The sequence below is a fragment of the Salvia splendens genome, chromosome 21, assembly GCF_004379255.2.
Source record: "Salvia splendens isolate huo1 chromosome 21, SspV2, whole genome shotgun sequence".
NCBI classification, from domain to species: Eukaryota; Viridiplantae; Streptophyta; class Magnoliopsida; order Lamiales; family Lamiaceae; genus Salvia; species Salvia splendens.
Window position 1 is genome coordinate 26,340,107 of NC_056052.1, and position 18,532 is coordinate 26,358,638.

Sequence of the window (18,532 nt, forward strand, 5' to 3'; positions counted from 1 at the left end):
GCATGTGTTTTCTATGTTTAAGAGTTAATTAATCTTTACCTTCCCTGTGGATCGACACTCAAAGTACTACATTCGACCCTGTATTCTTGCAGTGTCGTTGTAATATTAGAGTTATTTTAGTAAACTTGAGTGATCTTGCATACAATTTTTGAACTCGAAAATTACACATCAGGTAGATACAGAGATATTTTATAAAACTGACGATGAACTTCAAAAGGACATTATTGTGGCCTACAATCATTTACTAAAAGGTTAGTCCACTTCCACATGCCAACCACTAAATTTTGCCTTTCATTATTACTCCCTCCGTCCCGCACTACTCGCACGTTTCCTTTTCGGCACGGAGATTAAGGAATGAGTGTATAGCAAAGTCAAATATTACGGCTGTAGTTGATAATTTTTACTAAAAATGGAAAGAGTGCAAATAACTTGGGACGCCCAGAAAGGAAATAAGTGCAAGTAACATGGGACGGAGGGAGTACTACACATTCTAAAAGATTTGTAGGTATTTTTGAACTACACTTATACTAACTCACCACTAAGGAATTTGCTCTATGACCCAAGGAATTTAGACAAAACTTCAATGAATGTTAGAGCTACTTTTCTTTAATGTAGTACTCCCTCTGTCCCGCACTACTCGCACCTTTCCTTTTGGGCACGGAGATTAAGGAATGAGTGATAGACAAAGTCAACAATTACGGCTGTAAGTATAAATTGTTACTAAAAATGGAAAGAGTGCAAATAACTTGGGACGCCCAGAAAGAAAATAAGTGCAAGTAGTGCGGGACGGAGGGAGTACTTCTTAAAAAAATACTTCCTCAGTCCCAACTTCCAAGGTAGATGTCACACTTTTCTTTTTATTTTAACATTTCCTTTATCAGAAAAAGTCATCTCTCACAATAATATAAAAATATATTTTGTCTCCATTTAACACAAAAAACATCATCTCCTAAAATCTCGTGTCATCACCTAAGTGTGACATCTACCTAAGGACGGAGGCAGTACAATTATTGTGTCATACTAACAACATGAAACTTCAAGTGCAGTTTTTTAAATATTAGAAAGAGTCACCCAAAATTCGGTAAAATTCGGTTTTGGGGTGGATTTGGAAAAAGGGTTCCCAGGTTTTTCTTTTGAATTCGGAATAAAGGTTTCGAAGATCCATCACATGCACTGAGCTATCAGATCAGATTGTTAATGTGGCAACACAAATATTTATATACAATACCTGAAAAATGTCAATTGAATTGTCGTGTTTAGAAACACCAATTCATTCGACGTTTAAACACGCCAAAGACCGGCTAAGAAAGAACTTATCTTCCTTAGCCTCTCTTTGGAAAAAGTTCCACACTACTCTATGGAACCTTTCGGGGATCCTTTTTCCAAATCCATCCCAAAATTCAAAGGCCCAACTGCCTCAGTATTACAAAATTCAGTACTATCAGCGAATATAATTTCAGAAAAACTTTGATAGCATATCTAGTAATGGGAACACAAGCAAAAAAGGTGGATAATGGATCCATTCTGTTGTGGAAGAAAATACATGGTATGTAATTATGGAAGAAAATGCCTTATCAAGAAGGGACTAGGCAAGGTAACTAATCCACAACAGGAAGAAAGAACTTATCTTCCTTAGCCTGTCTTTGGCAAAAGTTCCACACTACTCTATGGAGCCTGCAACTTATGATTTTGTCATCACTCCTAATGACTGAAACTAGACCTTTCTGGACTAGCAGCTTCAAAACATATTTCCCCTTGTCTTCTAAGCTTTTATGTTCATTTTGACATTCCAAAAAGCCTTTAGCTACCCAAAGTTTGATGAGTTCCGAAACATGGATCTCATAATCTTCAGGGAAGCTTGCCATATACAAGAAACACTTCCTCATATCTGGAGGCATGTGCCTGTAAGTTGAAGAAAATACTGCTGCCAACTGCGTATCATTTTCCTCAATTTGCAGCCACAACTTTGGAGTTCTATCAGACCTGGATGAAGGTCCTGCGACAGTAATTTCAAAGGGGCAGTTAACCATTATTCTGCTTTCTTTTGTATTATGATAGTAAGACAGATTTTACTTCAGGAAATAATATACATTCATTTAGTATGCAATATTGATGAGCTACGGCTGAATAAAGCATCCCAGGAAGGAATAAGTAAACTGACAGCCTATACTTACTGAAGTATCAAGAGTGAATTGCAATTGAAATCTTATGATCTGCTGTTACTATATCACTCTTTGTTATTATTACCATCATCAAAACTTGTATTTGAAGCACACAATCACACATAAACATTAAGACGACAATAGACAGTTACCTGCTTGATCAGAATCAATAAGAGAGATAGACATTCCTAGGTTTTTAAACTGGATCAGGATCTTTCTCATACTGCTTAGAACATCTGTTATCCTGTTTAGAACATATGTGATACTAGGCCTCTCCTCGGGCAAATCTGCTGTGCATTCTAGCGCCAATTCAATAGCTGATGTCAAGAAAGGTCTGAAGACAACTCTAGCTTCTTCATCGACTTTGTCCAGCATCTCATTATCCAAAATTTGCAATACTGAATTAGGGAATGCTTCAGAGATCCATCTCCTCAAGGATAACTCTCCTGAAAACATCTCATCTGTCGGCTTTCTTCTTGAAAGCATTTCCATCAGCAAAACCCCGTAGCTATAAATGTCCACTGTGGTCGTGATTAATCCTTGTGATCCATACTCTAAAAAGACAAATAAACTTACTTAGATAATGAACTTCAGAGTACTCTTGGACAAGACTTTCTTACCTGGTGCAACATATCCAACAGTACCCAAGGTCCTCGAACGTAGCATTCTCTCTTCTTCACTCAAGAACTTGGAAATCCCAAAGTCACCTACATGTACGACCAAATCTTCTCCAAGAAAGATGTTTTTCGGGTTTAAGTCACAATGGACAATGGGGACTGTAGAGCATTCATGTAAATACTGTATCGCACATGCTACTTCTGTCATTATTCTCAATCTTGTAAATAAGCCTAAGGAACAGCTGGATGAGTAGAGCCAGTGTTCTAGGTCGCCGTTGGGCATGTATTCCATCACCAAGGCCATAAAATCAATCTGGGAACAACAACCGATAATCTTGACAATATTTCTGTGGCGTACTTTGCCAAATATTCTGCACTCTGTGTGGAAGCTCCTCAATGCATCTTGTACATCTAAATCATAAACTTTAATAGCGTAAACATTTTTATCAGAAAATCTTCCCATGTACACTGAGCCAATGCCACCCTTACCAATCAAGTTTCTATCATCAAAGTTGTCTGTGGCACAAACGATTGCTTGGTGTGAAATCCCCCTAAACATATCCTGTCCAACTTCATCAGACAAAGGAGATGGCTTTCTTGCAGAAAATTTCCACATCAGGACAAAAATAAGGCCAATAACAAGGACTATAAAAAATGATAAATATGATAAACTTTTTCTCGTACTTAAGGATTGGCATTTCTTCACTTCAAATCGAGGTGATCCACACAAACCATTATTACCAATGAAAAAATCCGATGTGAAGTTGACAAAACACCCTCTGTCTGGAATTTCACCGCTAAGCTCATTAAACGAGACATCAAAGTAATGAAGATGCGAAAGTGCCTCCAAAGACTTAGGAATCAAACCAGAGAGATTGTTGTGGGACAAATCCAAGTATTGCAGATCCTTCAAAACCGTAAGCGATTCAAGTATGGGGCCTTTCAGTTTGTTACTTGACAATGATAGTCTAACTAGATTCTCAAGCTGTGAAATGGTGTTTGGAATTTCTCCAGAAAGCTGATTTCTAGACAGATCCAATGCTACCAGGTTTTTCACATTGCTAACATTCTTAAGAAACCATGGAATTGAAGCAATGCTACCATTGAATTCATTATCTGACATATAGACTTCTCTCAACGAAGAAAGGTTAACAAAACAGCTTGGTAGCTGTCCAGATAGACTGTTTATGGCTACATTTAATGAGTAGAGATGTTTGAAATTGCACAAGACAGGGGAGATGGATCCGTGAAACCTATTGCCACAGATTCTCAAATTCCTCAAGCTTCTTAATTGTCCTAGTGTTGAGGGAATAGCTCCAGTTAAGTGATTATACCCAAGGTCTAACCACCACAAGTTGCTTAAGTTCCCTATCTCATCAGGGATTGGATATGACAATCTGCAAGAGAAAGCCTTCAAGGTTTCAAGGGAGGTAGACAGATTACTCGAGCCTAAGGATTTTGGAAGAACACCAGTAATAGGATTAAACGAGATCTGTATAGACTTGAGATTCTTACAAGCTACCAAGGAAGATAAGAAGTCTTGTCCGGGGTCAGACAAGTTATTCATCAACTGATTTGCTTGCAAGTTCAGCTTCTGAAGTTGATGTAAACTACCAAGATCTATTGGTATATGAGTGAACGAGTTATCAGAGAGATCGAGTGTGATGAGTTTGGAAAGATTTGAGACTGAATTTGGAATTTTTCCATAGAACTGATTAGCTCGAAGATTGAACCTCCGTTCAATATTGCCTATAAGAATATGTTCAATGTTTGGAAGGCCTTTGTCAATAGAAAATGGAAGACTGCCAGACAGGTTGTTTTCTCTAAGGGAAAGGAATCTTAACATGGAGATATTGAAGATAGCTTGAGGTACTTCATCACTTAGATTGTTAGCTTGAAGATTCAATATTCTCAAGCTGGACAGTTGTCCCAGTTCTGAAACAACCGTCCCATAAAAACTGTTCCTGCTGATATCGAATACCTCCAAATTCGACAAATTGCCAATCGATGCTGGAACTGTACCTGTAAATCCCCCAGAGAAGAATCTGTGTTTGAGAAAAAGATGTTTCAAATAATTTAAGGAACTATTTTTTTCAAGCTGGCTGAAATGTGATTTGTTCCAATTGTGAACTAAAATAAACTAGTCGTAATAAAACAGCACTAACAAGAGAAATCATAATGTCGTTGAATCAAACTACAAAAGGCAGGCTATCATGAACAATACCTGTCAAATAATTCCTACTCAAAGAGAGCTCCTCAAGTTGTGACCAGTTCCAAAATCCTGCAGGAACATATCCACTGAGATTGTTATGAGACAAATCCAACTTCCTCAGTTCAACGCAACCTGATAAACTAATCGGAGTTACTCCGATCAAGTTGTTATTTGAAAGGTTCAACCCCTGCAGCTTCCTCAGCAGTCCAAGGCTCTGGGGAATGCCTTCAGTGAGCTGATTGGACTCCATGTTCAGTACACGAAGCTGTCTCAAGTTCCCAACTTCAGCAGGAATCGGGCCGCTGATGCTGTTGTTGCTCATATCCACGAATCTCAGAAATGTGAGGTTCCCGATTTCCTTAGCAATGGTTCCCTCAAACCCCATATTTCGAAGATTGATGGCTGTTACTCTGTGTGGAAGCTCCATTCCACAAGTGATGCCAGTCCAAGTGCAGAAAGAGGTCTCCTTGGACCAGTTCCTAGCCAGAATATCGGAATTTATGTTAGCTTTTATGGAAAGGAGACTCAATTCATCCACAGCGGACATGTTAACAAATGCAGATGTAGCAAAGCGGATTCTCAGGGTAAATATTCCCAAAAACATTAGAATTTTGGTTTTTTTCTCCATTTGTTAAGATGGGAGAGAGTGCCAGGAGACCTGAGCAGCTGCCAACGTCAACGACGACACTGATAATATGATTAATGGACTAAAGAGAAGGAAAAAGGAAAAGTGATATTTTCTAAAGCATATTGACCACTCAAAAGAGTCATTGGCGTTCAATAAATGAATTGGCACTCACACACATATTCAAAGTAATGCATTAATCACTAGTCATTGGCGTTCAATAAATGAATTGGCACCACATTTCAAATGTAAAAATAAAAGTTTAAACTTGAAAGCCAAGAAAACAGAATACCTATTTTGATGATTGTCCTAACCGCAGCATGGTGTATTCCTCTATAGTGTTGCCTTTGTATGATTCATACAGTGATACAGATCTAAATATCGAAGTGCTACTAGCTATTTTTCAAATATTGAAAATTGAAAACTCAATGAGCTGAATAGTTAAAAAATTCACCGTGATGGTCGCAGCTAATAAATCAAATTTATATAAATGACTATATGTTCGCTGTTGCAACCACAACAGTTACCTTATGGCGTTCCCAGCTGATCCATTTCTGATAGCAACGAAGGAATTCTTTGACACAAATCATCGAGCACCTTATCCGCAACATCATCCATTCCTAACCCAACATCAAGCATTGTGAGTAAAAATGTACGTATCAATTATCATTAATTAACTACTGATGCGAACCAAATTGTACATTTTTATTCCCCTAACTTTAGATGATTTATATAGTTTGATGCTTGCAAAAATATGTGATGGGGTACGAACTAAACCCTAATGGCAAGCCCAATAACAGTGACGGCCCATCAGCCCAGAGCCCAAGAAAGAGTATCTGTTCGGCACCAAAGAGTTCGGCACGACCAAAGAGTTCGGACTCAGCCTACAGCTCGGTAAAAGCCGACCAGTCAAGCTCTCCTCTCAGATCGGCAAGAGCTGATCGGTAAAGTCCAGCAGTTCGGTCTCAGCATTCGACCGAACTAGGAGTTGGTGGACTCATGAAAGGCCTCCACGACCTCCGCTATACCCACGATCTATTTAGTGGTACGAAGCAGTTATTGAGCAGTTATTGCTCACCCACGATCTTGTTAGTGGGGCTGCAAACCACGATCCTAGTTCAATGTATAAATAGAACTTAGATCAGATAGAAAAGGGTTAAGCCCTCTAGAGATAAAATCATATAGCAAGTCTGTGTTGTAAGCTGTAATCCCAGATCAAGCAATACAATCTTGCCCTCCCTTCTTCCCGTGGACGTAGATTTACCTCAGTAAATCGAACCACGTAAATTCACCGTGTCGTAATTTATTTTTACGAGCATTCATCATCATCAATAATTCGCGGATTCATCACTGGCGCCGTCTGTGGGAAACAGAGAACAAAATTTGTGATAAAGCGAATTTTTGATCCATTTTTTCCACCCAAAAAATGCATACCAGATCGCAGAATACCCGTATTCCAGCCCGTGAGAACCAGGAGGAAGCCAATCCATCCCATAGGTCGGGAAAACAGCCTAGGGATAAATCCACCACCAGTTCTCATGGCGAAGGAACAAGCCGCTCCAAAAATCGTCCCACTGAGTCTTCCCAGCAGCCCGATTTGAATGAGGCTGTCAAGCAGTTTTTGGCTGAAAAGCAGGAGGAATTCTTAACCTTCCTGCGAAAAAGCCAAAAGCAGCCGGAGACGAAAACGACGGATTCTCCTTCTCCCTCCGCACAAGAAAGTCACTACTGCAGTAGTGTCGCATCTCCCAGGAGAAAGAATCCTCAACCCCGACATATTCCTGTTCCTCCTCGGTACCGGAATCACAGGAGAACTCAATCTCCTCCATACCGACGAGATATCGGATTCGCCGTGTACGGAGCACTGAAGACTCCGTTCTCGGACGACATCACCTGAACTCCCCTACCACAGAACTACCGAACTCCGTCGATGACTTACGACGGGCTCGTGGACCCTCACGATTTCTTGGGGCGCTATCAATATAACATGGCGAACCAGGGTCTCAACGAGGTCCACATGTGCAAGCTGTTTCCCGAGCTGCTCATCGGGAACGCGAGAAGGTGGTTCGATAGCCTCCCCCAGGGCAGCATCAGATCTTACCGAGATCTAATGGATGCCTTCCACAGGAGGTTCTTTCAGAAAGCGGAAGCCCGAATCACTTCGGCTCAGCTGCTTTCCATTCGTCAAGGTCGCGACGAAAAAATCAGCGACTTTATGACAAGATTCCACAAGGAATGCCTGCAAGTAGACGATCTCAACGATCTGCTTGTCATCTCGGCATTCCAAAATGGAATCTTGCCCGGAGCTCTCTACAGGAAGCTCGTTGAGTGCGGTCCGCAGACAGCTCAGGAAATGTGGGACATTGCGGACCAGTACTCCCGGGCCGATGAGGCAGACCGTCGCAAACGGTCGTTAGACAGCTCATCGACCCGAGGAGACAGAAGGAAGCCCGATCATAGCGATCAGGGGCATCCTCGCCGGACTCCATTTGAAAGAATTCAAAGGGCTCCGGTGCAAGACAGATTGGGACCTCGTCTCAATCCCGAGAAGTCGCCCGCTCAGTTCGTACCGCTGAACAAGCCGAGAGCGGAAATTTTCGAACTGCACTCTGACCTGTTCGAAAAGCCAAAGCGGATGACGAAATCAGCCGCGCGCCGACCCCAGGATAACTACTGCTCCTACCATCAAGACCACGGTCACGATACCGAGGAGTGCAGAAACTTGGCTGCAGGTATCGATGTTCTTGTGAGGGCAGGGACATTGAAAAAATACCAAAGCAAGCAGTCAAAGAAGAATAAAAAGCAGAGTGGTGCGAACTGCGCTCCTCAGGATCCGAAAAGGCAGCCGGATCCCGAAGACGATGACGAGCCGCAATATGATGGAGTAATCCAGACTATTGATGCGCTTCCTGCCGGGAAGACCAAGTCGTCCCTAAAGTCAGAACGCAGAGGCTCCAATCGAGAGGAGCCAACGCATAAAAGGCTGAAGCAGGACGAAGTGATTACGTTCTCGGCTGCTGATCCCGTCCCGGCCATCTCTCCTCACCAAGACGCCATTGTCATCCAAGCCGGAGTGGCAAACAAACTGATCCACAGGGTGTTTGTGGATACAGGAGCGTCGGTTAGCATTCTTTTTAAAGAGTGCTTCGACAAACTAGAAGTGGACCCAGCTCGGCTCAGTCCGGCTCCGCTTCCCCTGAAGAGCTTCACCCAGGAGGACACCCGCCCTGAAGGTATTATCAGCCTTCCGATCACGGTGGGGAAAGCGCCTACTAGCTCCAGTACGATGATTGAGTTTTTCGTGGTGAAAGCTCGGTCCCCGTACAACGTCATCCTGGGAAGAGACTGGCTCAACACAGTTCGGGCCGTTTGCTCCACCTATCACCTCACCATCAAGATCCCTACTAAAGGAGGGATAGCGGTCATCCGAGGTGACCAAAAGAGAGCAAAGGAATGTCTGCAAATTGCGCTTAGAAGTGCCGAGCAGTCAGATCGGCACCACCAAGCATAGCAATCACAGCAGCCGGAGTCAGAGGCGATGACCGAAGTCATACCGGAGCCGAACTCGATGACAGTTCAGCTGTACGAAGACGATCCATCCAGAACGGTTAAGATCGGTTTCGCGGGAACGCCCCTACTTCGGGAAAAAACCATCCAGCTCCTCAAGGAGTATAAAGACGTCTTTGCATGGTCTCCGTTGGACATGACCGGAGTGCCCCCCGAGGTAATCACTCATCGGTTAAATATTGATCCTTCAGTCCGGCCGATAAAACAGAAGCAAAGACTCTTTGCGGCAGAACGAAGTCAAGTCATCCATGACGAAGTCCGTCAATTATTGAAGGCGGATGTGTTATTCGAAGTGAAGTATCCTTCGTGGGTGGCCAATCCTGTCATGATCAAGAAAAAGGAAGGAGGATGGCGGATGTGCATAGATTTCACCGATCTAAATAAGCACTGTCCCAAAGATTGCTATCCCCTTCCGAACATAGATAAAAAAGTAGAAGCTTTGATAGGCTTTGAAATTTTTTGTTTTCTTGATCTGTACAAAGGATACCATCAAGTTTTAATGGATGAGATTGACGCTTCAAAAACGGCCTTCATTACTGATTTCGGCATTTTCGCTTATAAAAAGATGCCATTCGGTTTAAAGAATGCCGGAGCCACTTATCAAAGGATGGTAGACAAGCTTTTTCGGCACCTGATTGGAAAGGAGGTCGAAGTGTATGTTGACGATATAGTCGTCAAAAGCAAAAGCACTTCGGAGTACGAGCACAACCTCAAGTCCACTCTCAACGTGCTCAAGAAAGCCAACCTCAAACTTAATCCCCAAAAGTGTACCTTTTTGGTAGATTCGGGAAAGTTTCTGGGTTGTTGGGTTTCAAAGGACGGACTCAAGGCAAACCCCTCAAAAGTTCAAATCGTTCAGAACATGGCAATGCCGAAGTCCATACATGACGTGCAAAGGCTAACCGGATGTCTAGCCGCACTGAATCGATTCCTTTCCCAAGCAGCCGAAAAGCAACTGCCGTTCTTCAAGGTGTTGAAAAAGGCACCAAAGTTCGAGTGGGGAGCCGAGCAGAAAAAGGCCTTTGACGAGCTCAAAAGTTATCTAGCCGAGCTTCCTATTCTCTCTGCTCCAACCGAAGCCGAAGTAATATTCTTATACTTAGCGGCATCGGATCAAACCATCAGCGCGGTGCTTGTACGAGAAGAAGGCCTAAAGCAGCTTCCCATCTACTTTACAAGCCGAGCATTAAGAGGTCCAGAAACAAGGTATCAACCTCTGGAAAAAATTGCTCTGGCATTAGTAAATGCAGCAAGGAGACTGCGGCCATACTTCTATGCTCACAAGGTATGCGTCTTAACTGATCTGCCACTTCGGCAAGTGTTGACCAAACCAGAAGCATCAGGCAGAATCGCCAAGTGGGCTATAGAGTTGGGAGAGCACACAATTGAATACCTACCTCGGAAAGCCATCAAGGGACAAGCCTTGGCAGATTTTCTTGCAGAAGCAAAGTTCGATCAAGCAATTCCTGTTATTGCCGAACAGAAGAATTCTGCCAATGCCGAACTAGCACAGCCCTTGGAATCCGAAATAGAGCCGCCGGACTGCTGGAGCGGATTCGTAGATGGAGCTTCAAACAAGATGGGAAGTGGAGCTGGTATTTTACTTGTCGCTCCCGACGGACACGAGGTAACCTACTCACTTCGGTTCCTATTCCCCACTACTAATAATGAAGCCGAGTACGAAGCCCTCCTGGCCGGACTCCAGTTAGCGCAAAGTCTGCTCGTCAAATCTCTCAAAGTCCATTGTGATTCACAAGTCATAGTAAATCACATGTTGGGTACAAGTGAAGCCCGTGACGAGAGAATGAAGAAGTATTTGGACAAAGCGCAAAGCATCAGCCGAAGTTTCTCCTATTTTCGGATAATCCGTATTCCCAGAGCGGAAAATAGCCGAGCAGATACCTTAAGTAAGTTGGCCTCAGATCCGAGCTCAAAGGCGGAAGAATTAATGCATCGAAGCATTGATGAAGCCGAGGTACATTCAGTATCCAGCTCGCCGAACTGGATGACGCCGATCTTGCAGTATCTGGATCAAGGACAATTGCCTGAGGATAAGAGAGAAGCTCGGAAGATTACGTGCCGAGCACTTCGGTACGAACTTCATGAAGGAGTCCTCTTTAGAAAGTCTTACCTCCAGCCGTTATTGCGGTGCGTAGGACCAGAAGAGACGGACTACATCCTCAGAGAAGTTCATGAAGGATCGTGCGGTAGCCACATCGGAGCCAGAGCTTTAGCTAAAAAAGTTCTGAGATGGGGGTATTATTGGCCAACCATGGTACAAGAGGCAGTGCAGCTCGTCAAGAAGTGTACGAAGTGCCAAATTCATGCAAATGTCCCAAGGATGCCGCAGACCGATCTATGCACTATGCAAAGCCCTTGGCCTTTCATGCAATGGGGCATAGACATAGTGGGACCACTTCCTCAAGCTCCTCGGCAAATGAAATTCCTTATCGTTGCCGTGGACTACTTCACGAAGTGGGTGGAGGCTGAACCATTAGCTACGATAACGAGCTCAAAGGCATTGGACTTCGTCTGGAAGAACATAGTGTGCCGATTTGGCATACCCCACATCCTCATCTCGGATAATGGGACTCAGTTCACCGACAAGACGTTCAAGAATTGGTGCCAAGAGCTGAACATTCAACAGCGGTTCACTTCGGTCTCCCATCCCCAAGCAAACGGACAAACGGAAGTAACGAACCGGATTCTGGTGAAAGGGTTAAAAGCTCGGTTAGAACAAGCCAAAGGACAATGGGTAGAAAATCTCCCTCAAGTCCTATGGTCCTATCGAACTACACCCAAAACCTCCAACGGTGAAACTCCGTATAGTCTGGTGTACGGCACTGAAGCCGTAATTCCGGTGGAGATCGGCGTACCCAGTCCCCGAACTCTAAATTTCTCCTCAGAAATGAATGACGACGGACTGAGAGCAGAACTAGATCTCGCCGAAGAAAGAAGAGAATTGGCGTGCATAAAAGCAGCCAAGTATAAGGAGCAAGTAGCCCGGTATTATAACCAAAGGGTGAAAAAGCTTCAATTTCAAGTGGGAGATCTCGTCTTGAGAAACAACGAAGTAAGCCGAGCAGAAAAGCTGGGCAAACTCGAACCCACATGGGAGGGTCCATATCGGGTGTCAGAGGTCCTCGGCAAAGGGTCTTATAAATTGACTCACATGTCAGGAGAACAAGTACCCCGAACATGGCACGTCTCCAACCTCAAGAAGTTCCACTTGTAAGAGACAAAGTCCGGTCAGTCTGTCTTGTGTCTAGTTCGGTCATAGGGGTACATGTTTTTATTTGTTTGTTTTTACTTGTACCTTTTACTTGTCGTTTTTTAAAAAGTTTAAAGTTTTTTCTTTCGTCTTTTTCATTTTTTCTCTATGTGTTTTGTCTCTATGTGCTTGTCGTCTCTTACAAATGGTACCAAGGTATATCGTTCTTTAAAGACTGATCCCCTTTTTAGATCGATTATTAAAGACTATTGTGAGTCCAAGCTTCTAAGGAGGATATAAGACCACAATTCAGCTTAACAAGCAGTCCGTCTGAAACGAACTGCAATAAGCCAACGATTGTGAGTCCAAGCTTCCAAGGAGGATACAAGACCGCAATTCAGCTTAATAAGCACTTCGTCTGAAACGAACTGCAATAAGGGAAAGTCCGATCCACGCGATAAACCTCGCCGAATTAGGACGACCAAGTTCGGTCAAAGAAGTTTACCTCATAAGACCGGGGACGACCACGTCTAGTCAAAGGGGTTTACTGCATAAGACCACTTCGGTTAACTGGGAAAGTCCGATCCACGCGATAAAACTCGCCGAATTAGGACAAGGGAAAGTTCGATCCCGGCGACAAAAATCGCCAAATTAGAACACAAACCAAGTCCGGTCAAAGATGTTTATTTCATCGGACCAAAGACGAGTCCGGTCAAAGATGTTTATTTCATCAGACCAAAGACGAGTCCGGTCAAAGATGTTTATTTCATCAGACCAAGGACCAAGTCCGGTCAAAGAAGTTTACTTCATAAGACCAAGGACCAAGTCCGGTCAAAGAAGTTTACTTCATAAGACCGAGGACGAGTACGATGAAATTTTTTCGCTAAGCTGTAAATACAGTGTTAGAAGCGAAAACAAAATTTCATTTTTCAAATCTTGTTCGGCATACAACTCAGCTACCCTACAAAATGGCGTTACGCTATTACAAAGGACTATTCTACTGTCCAGAGTTGCTGAAGTTAAGCCACCTATCTGCAAAATCCTCTGGAAGCCGAGTTCGGTTGTTCCGAGCAGATGAAGAATAAGCAGGTCGACGAGATGCTATCCTCGATCCAACGCCTCTTCCCCGAGCCCGAGAAGTCCTAACACCTCGGCGATGAAGAGTCTCTGCAATAAGCATCTGCTGATCTTGCTCGCTCATAGTCACAACTCCTCGGCGAATTTCAGTCCGTCCCTGTCTTGACGATTCCGGTTGCTCCTGAGCCCGTTCTCGTCTTGACGTTTCCGGCTGTTCCGGAGTTCGTTGTTGGCTGGGAGTAGGATTTTGAACAAGGGAACCAGAGGTTTGATCTGGAGTGCGAGCATCTGTTGGCGCGATATGCCGAAGGAATCTTTCTATGGAGGGGCGCCGAGAAAGAACAATGTTGTACCGAGAAGCCCAACGCCGCAGTGATGTCACAACTTGTTGGCAAGCCGGGCTCTCCAGCACATTGTTCATACGGAGTACATGATATTCCTCCCACAGTTCGTCAACTCGACTCTGAACATCTGATATGGTCATTCCCCCGCGCACACGGATGTAATCCTCATACGCAGTCCTCTCAGCAATGGCCGTATTCAGCTCGGCCTCCAGATCTTTCTTATCGGACTCTAAGTCTTTGATATCGGCCTCCAGCTTCACTAAACGAGCCAGAAGCTCGTCATTCTTCGTCTGATCGGCTATAGCTCTTTTCTCAGCTTCGTCTAAAGCCGAAGAGTACAGCCGTTTCCAGTGAAGTATCTCCATCTCCTTGAGTACAAAGCAACTATATTAGTTCGGCAGCTGTACCGAGCAGATAGTAAAATGCAACAGGAGTAAAGGCGAGTACGAAAAGCTATACGAAGACAAGTGTAGAGAATTTTTCATTCACAAGGAAAATTTTTTACACTAGGAGGGCTTCAAGGCCATTTTACAAGGAAGAAACTAGACTAAGAGAAGGGAGACGAAATCATACTCCACCAGCTTCGTCTCCGGCTCCTTGGTCTGGTTCAGCTTCTTTCTCCTGAGCTACCTCAGCCTCGGCCTCGCCTCCTGCCGGCCTCGCCTCCGCCTCCTGATCGGCCTCCTTCTCCGGATGCCCGGCCCGCTCGACTTCGGCCTCCAGCTCCGGCGGCTCGGCCTCACCCTCTCCGTTATAAGTCGAAGCGGGTGAAACGGGTCCCACGGAGGCAAAGATAGCCTCCAGGTTCTCGTCCCGATCAGCTCGGCAACTCCGGACTCGGTCTGCAGAAAGCAGGACCGAAGATGAAGCGAGCTCCTCAAGGAGCGGCAGATTCTGAAGCCGAGCTGCTATTTCTCGGCTGTACAGAGGCAGCACGACGTCGGCCCCCTGCTCGCCCTTATCGGCAATTAGCCTTACCAGACTACCGACAAAGGCCGAGAACTGGCTGCTCAAAAAGAGTTTCTCCGTGTAAACACGGAAAGCCTCCCCCTGGGCAGCCACGGCGGCAGCATCCCTCCGTTTCGTCTGCTCTCGCTGGATGACGAGCTGGTTTTTGGCAAACTGAGCTTCATCCTGGGCCGAAATCCTAGCAGCTCTGGCTTTCTCAAAGTTAGCCTCAGCCTGTTCGGCCCGATGACAAGCAGCCGCCAACTTCCTCTGCATCTCAGCATAGTCATTGGACGCTTTGGAGAGTTCGACGGTGACGAGCTTGGAGAGCATATCGTTCCTCTGAAAATGGATAAAGAAAAAAGTCAACAAAGGGGCCACAAAAAATACAGGAAAAAAGCAAGGCCAGAAAATCAAGAAGAGAATTCACCTCGGCGAAGTCCGTGGGCCATAAAAACGGCTCACAGATATGTTCCGAAGGAGGCGCCAAGACCACGTCTTTCTCTGGCGCTCTCGGGGGCTTCTGGGCCTTCCCCCTCCCCTTTGCCGAAGTTGACTCCGGCTTCTTCGGATCCGAAGAGGTTTTTTGCCTTTTCGGAGTCCTCTCGGCATCAGACGCCGAGCTGGTGGTTTTCGGCCTCTCCGGCTCCTTGGACTCCGAAGATTTTCGGGTAGCCTTACTCAGCATGTACACTGCCAAAAAGCAAGAAAGCAAAGTCAGGTTTTCTTCGTTAAAGCAGTAGAGCATAAAGATAAAGAGAAATCCTCACCCTCGGCCTCTTCGTCCGAAGACGAGATGTCGAACACGACGTCGCCCTTGACGAGCTCAGACTCCGGGTATTGTTTCCTAACTATGGGAATCTTGTTGAGCTCGCCATCGAGCTCGTCCAACGGTTCAGGCCGAGGGTGACGGATAACGGACTCCGGCCCTCTCCAGGGAAAACTAGGAGCCGCGGTCCTATCATAGTAGAAGAAGCGATTTTGCCACTTCGGCCACTTCGTTTTACAAAAGGCTCTAAAGGGCTGTAAAGGGATCAAGTAAAACCAAGACCCCTTCCTCTTAAATTGAAAGAATTTAAGGATCGCCTTCAAAGACAAATCCCTTCCTAACCTACGGAGTTCGGCAGCGAAGGCCGACAAGTGCCTCCAAGAGTTCGGAGTCACTTGGCCTAAGGGAAGCTGAAAAAAATCTAGTAAATCTATAAAGGCAGAAGGGAGGGGGAAACGAAGCCCGCATTCTAAGCAGGCCTCGTACACGGTGGCGTACCCCTCCGGCGGGGAGTCAGCCCTATGATCACCGTCAGGTACCACCGCCTTCCCCCCAGGAAAAAAGTATTTTTCGGGTAGGGATATCACAGTATCCTTACTCAAAATACTATGGAAATACTCTACGGTCTTCTCCCCGGACTCTTTCCGGCCAGAAGACCCCTTATCCCCTTTCCTACCGCTACCCGACTCCGAAGAAGAAGAAGACATTTTTCTTACTTTTTGAAGGTGAAGAAAGTCTGAAGAAGCTCTTGAAAGCGGAAGAAAATTTCTCGAGAAAGAGAGAGTATAGAAGACGCAACAGCAAAGGTGTTCAAATGAGGAAAAAGGAGCATATTTATCAGATTCGGGAAAGATTTCGAGATCGTTGCGCCGTTTCGAATCCCACCTTTTCAGGATTCAACGGCCGGATTTTACTGTCGCATTTAATGCAGGCACGCGCAAGGCACGTCCCCTGACGTCAGCCTCCCCCTTACCATTATCCAGAATGCCGAAGTGACTCACCTCGCCGAAGTGATTCACTTCGCTTTTCGGGGGGGGTAGTGATGGGGTACGAACTAAACCCTAATGGCAAGCCCAATAACAGTGACGGCCCATCAGCCCAGAGCCCAAGAAAGAGTATCTGTTCGGCACCAAAGAGTTCGGCACGACCAAAGAGTTCGGACTCAGCCTACAGCTCGGTAAAAGCCGACCAGTCAAGCTCTCCTCTCAGATCGGCAAGAGCTGATCGGTAAAGTCCAGCAGTTCGGTCTCAGCATTCGACCGAACTAGGAGTTGGTGGACTCATGAAAGGCCTCCACGACCTCCGCTATACCCACGATCTATTTAGTGGTACGAAGTAGTTATTGAGCAGTTATTGCTCACCCACGATCTTGTTAGTGGGGCTGCAAACCACGATCCTAGTTCAATGTATAAATAGAACTTAGATCAGATAGAAAAGGGTTAAGCTCTCTAGAGATAAAATCATATAGCAAGTCTGTGTTGTAAGCTGTAATCCCAGATCAAGCAATACAATCTTGCCCTCCCTTCTTCCCGTGGACGTAGATTTACCTCAGTAAATCGAACCACGTAAATTCACCGTGTCGTAATTTATTTTTACGAGCATTCATCATCATCAATAATTCGCGGATTCATCAATATGTTTTATGGTGTAGGAAGAGGAATGAATGGTGAAACAAGGAATGAAGCTCGGATGGTGAAAAAGTTGTGCAGAAAGCTCTCAAACTTGGCCACCCGGCCGGGTGAATTTCATGCCCAATAATACACCCGGCCGGGTGATTTTCTGAAGGCAGCGAGAGTCCAGTTTTATCGCCCGGTCGGGCGATTTCATGTCTCGGAACGCCCCCAGTAGCTGTTCGCCCGGTCGGGCGAATTTCCTTTGTAATTTCGCCTGGTCGGGCGTTTCGGAGCCTCAACCGCTAATTGGCAGTTTACTCGCGGTTGAAGAATTAAAAGAGGGAAAAATAATCAAACGAGGGGACGAAAAAGCAGAGAGGAAAAAAGATAGAAAAGGAAGAAGAGGAGGAAGAAGTTCCGGCCAACATTCCGACGATCCGTCTCCAAATCCCAATTCCACTCAACGAGAGCATGCTTCCTATGGTTTTTATTGTGAATATCACCATGTATTTAGGCTAAGCTCTCTATGTTGCTCCAAGTTGTAATCTAGGCTTTGTATGAATATTTTTTACACCATTGAATTCATATGTTTGTTTCCAACAATGTGCTTAATGTTATTCACTACGTTTTTGGCTAATAATGTATAGTTGTGATTTCCTTTGCTATTGTCTCTTTAACATAGTTTAGGAGTGTTTGATTGTTGGTATGCTATTGAATTAATATTGTTCAAAGGATAATTTGATAGTGGATTAAGTAGGTGATCATAGTAGATGTTTGTGATTCCCGCGCTTCCGCAGGAGTTTATAAACATTGAAAATTGGTTCGTAGGTTATGTGTTCAGCTAATTGCGAACGACTCATCGTGTACATGTTCAGTGTATGTGATTAGGTTGATGTTTTAATCTCATCATATGTTTTATTGTTAAAGGTGTAGAACAATACAAGCCTAGCGAGCAACTTGGAGTGACATATTTTCCTATTTGAATAGTCTTTCTTTAGTTAACTTGTAGCTTAATTTTGTCATCAACTTTTGAAAATCAAAACCTTCAAAACAAATCACCTTTTAGTATGTGTTTTCTACGTCTTAGAGTTAAATAATCTTTCCTTCCCTGTGGGCTCAGCGTACAAATAAAGAATCTGTTTTGACATGAAATGGATATATCCATATATTTCTGACTCATATTTATGAGATGATACAATAATGGCAAAAGCTATACCGAGAACAGGTTTACGTAGAAACGTACGTATTGGTGCACGTAAAAGTACACGTAAAATACCAAAGGGAGTTATTCATGTTCAAGCAAGTTTTATTTATTTATATTTTATATATTAATATTCTATTTTATTATTTTTTTTTCAATTTTTGCAAATCTTAGTGAAACGTGTGA

The 18,532-nt window shown here is 44.4% G+C and overlaps 1 protein-coding gene across 1 annotated transcript; it reads right to left on the bottom strand.

Annotated features, from left to right (window-relative positions):
- Nucleotides 1–1,423: 1,423 nt before the first annotated feature.
- LOC121785494 (receptor kinase-like protein Xa21) lies at nt 1,424–6,193 on the bottom strand. The gene is made up of 5 exons (XM_042183943.1): nt 6,144–6,193; nt 5,004–5,470; nt 2,783–4,801; nt 2,315–2,716; nt 1,424–1,996 (listed from the first exon to the last, which is right to left on the bottom strand). The coding sequence occupies exons 2-5, from the start codon at nt 5,416–5,418 to the stop codon at nt 1,599–1,601; spliced, it is 3,234 nt and encodes a 1,077-aa protein (XP_042039877.1). The 5' UTR covers nt 5,419–5,470; nt 6,144–6,193; the 3' UTR covers nt 1,424–1,598.
- Nucleotides 6,194–18,532: the final 12,339 nt, after the last annotated feature.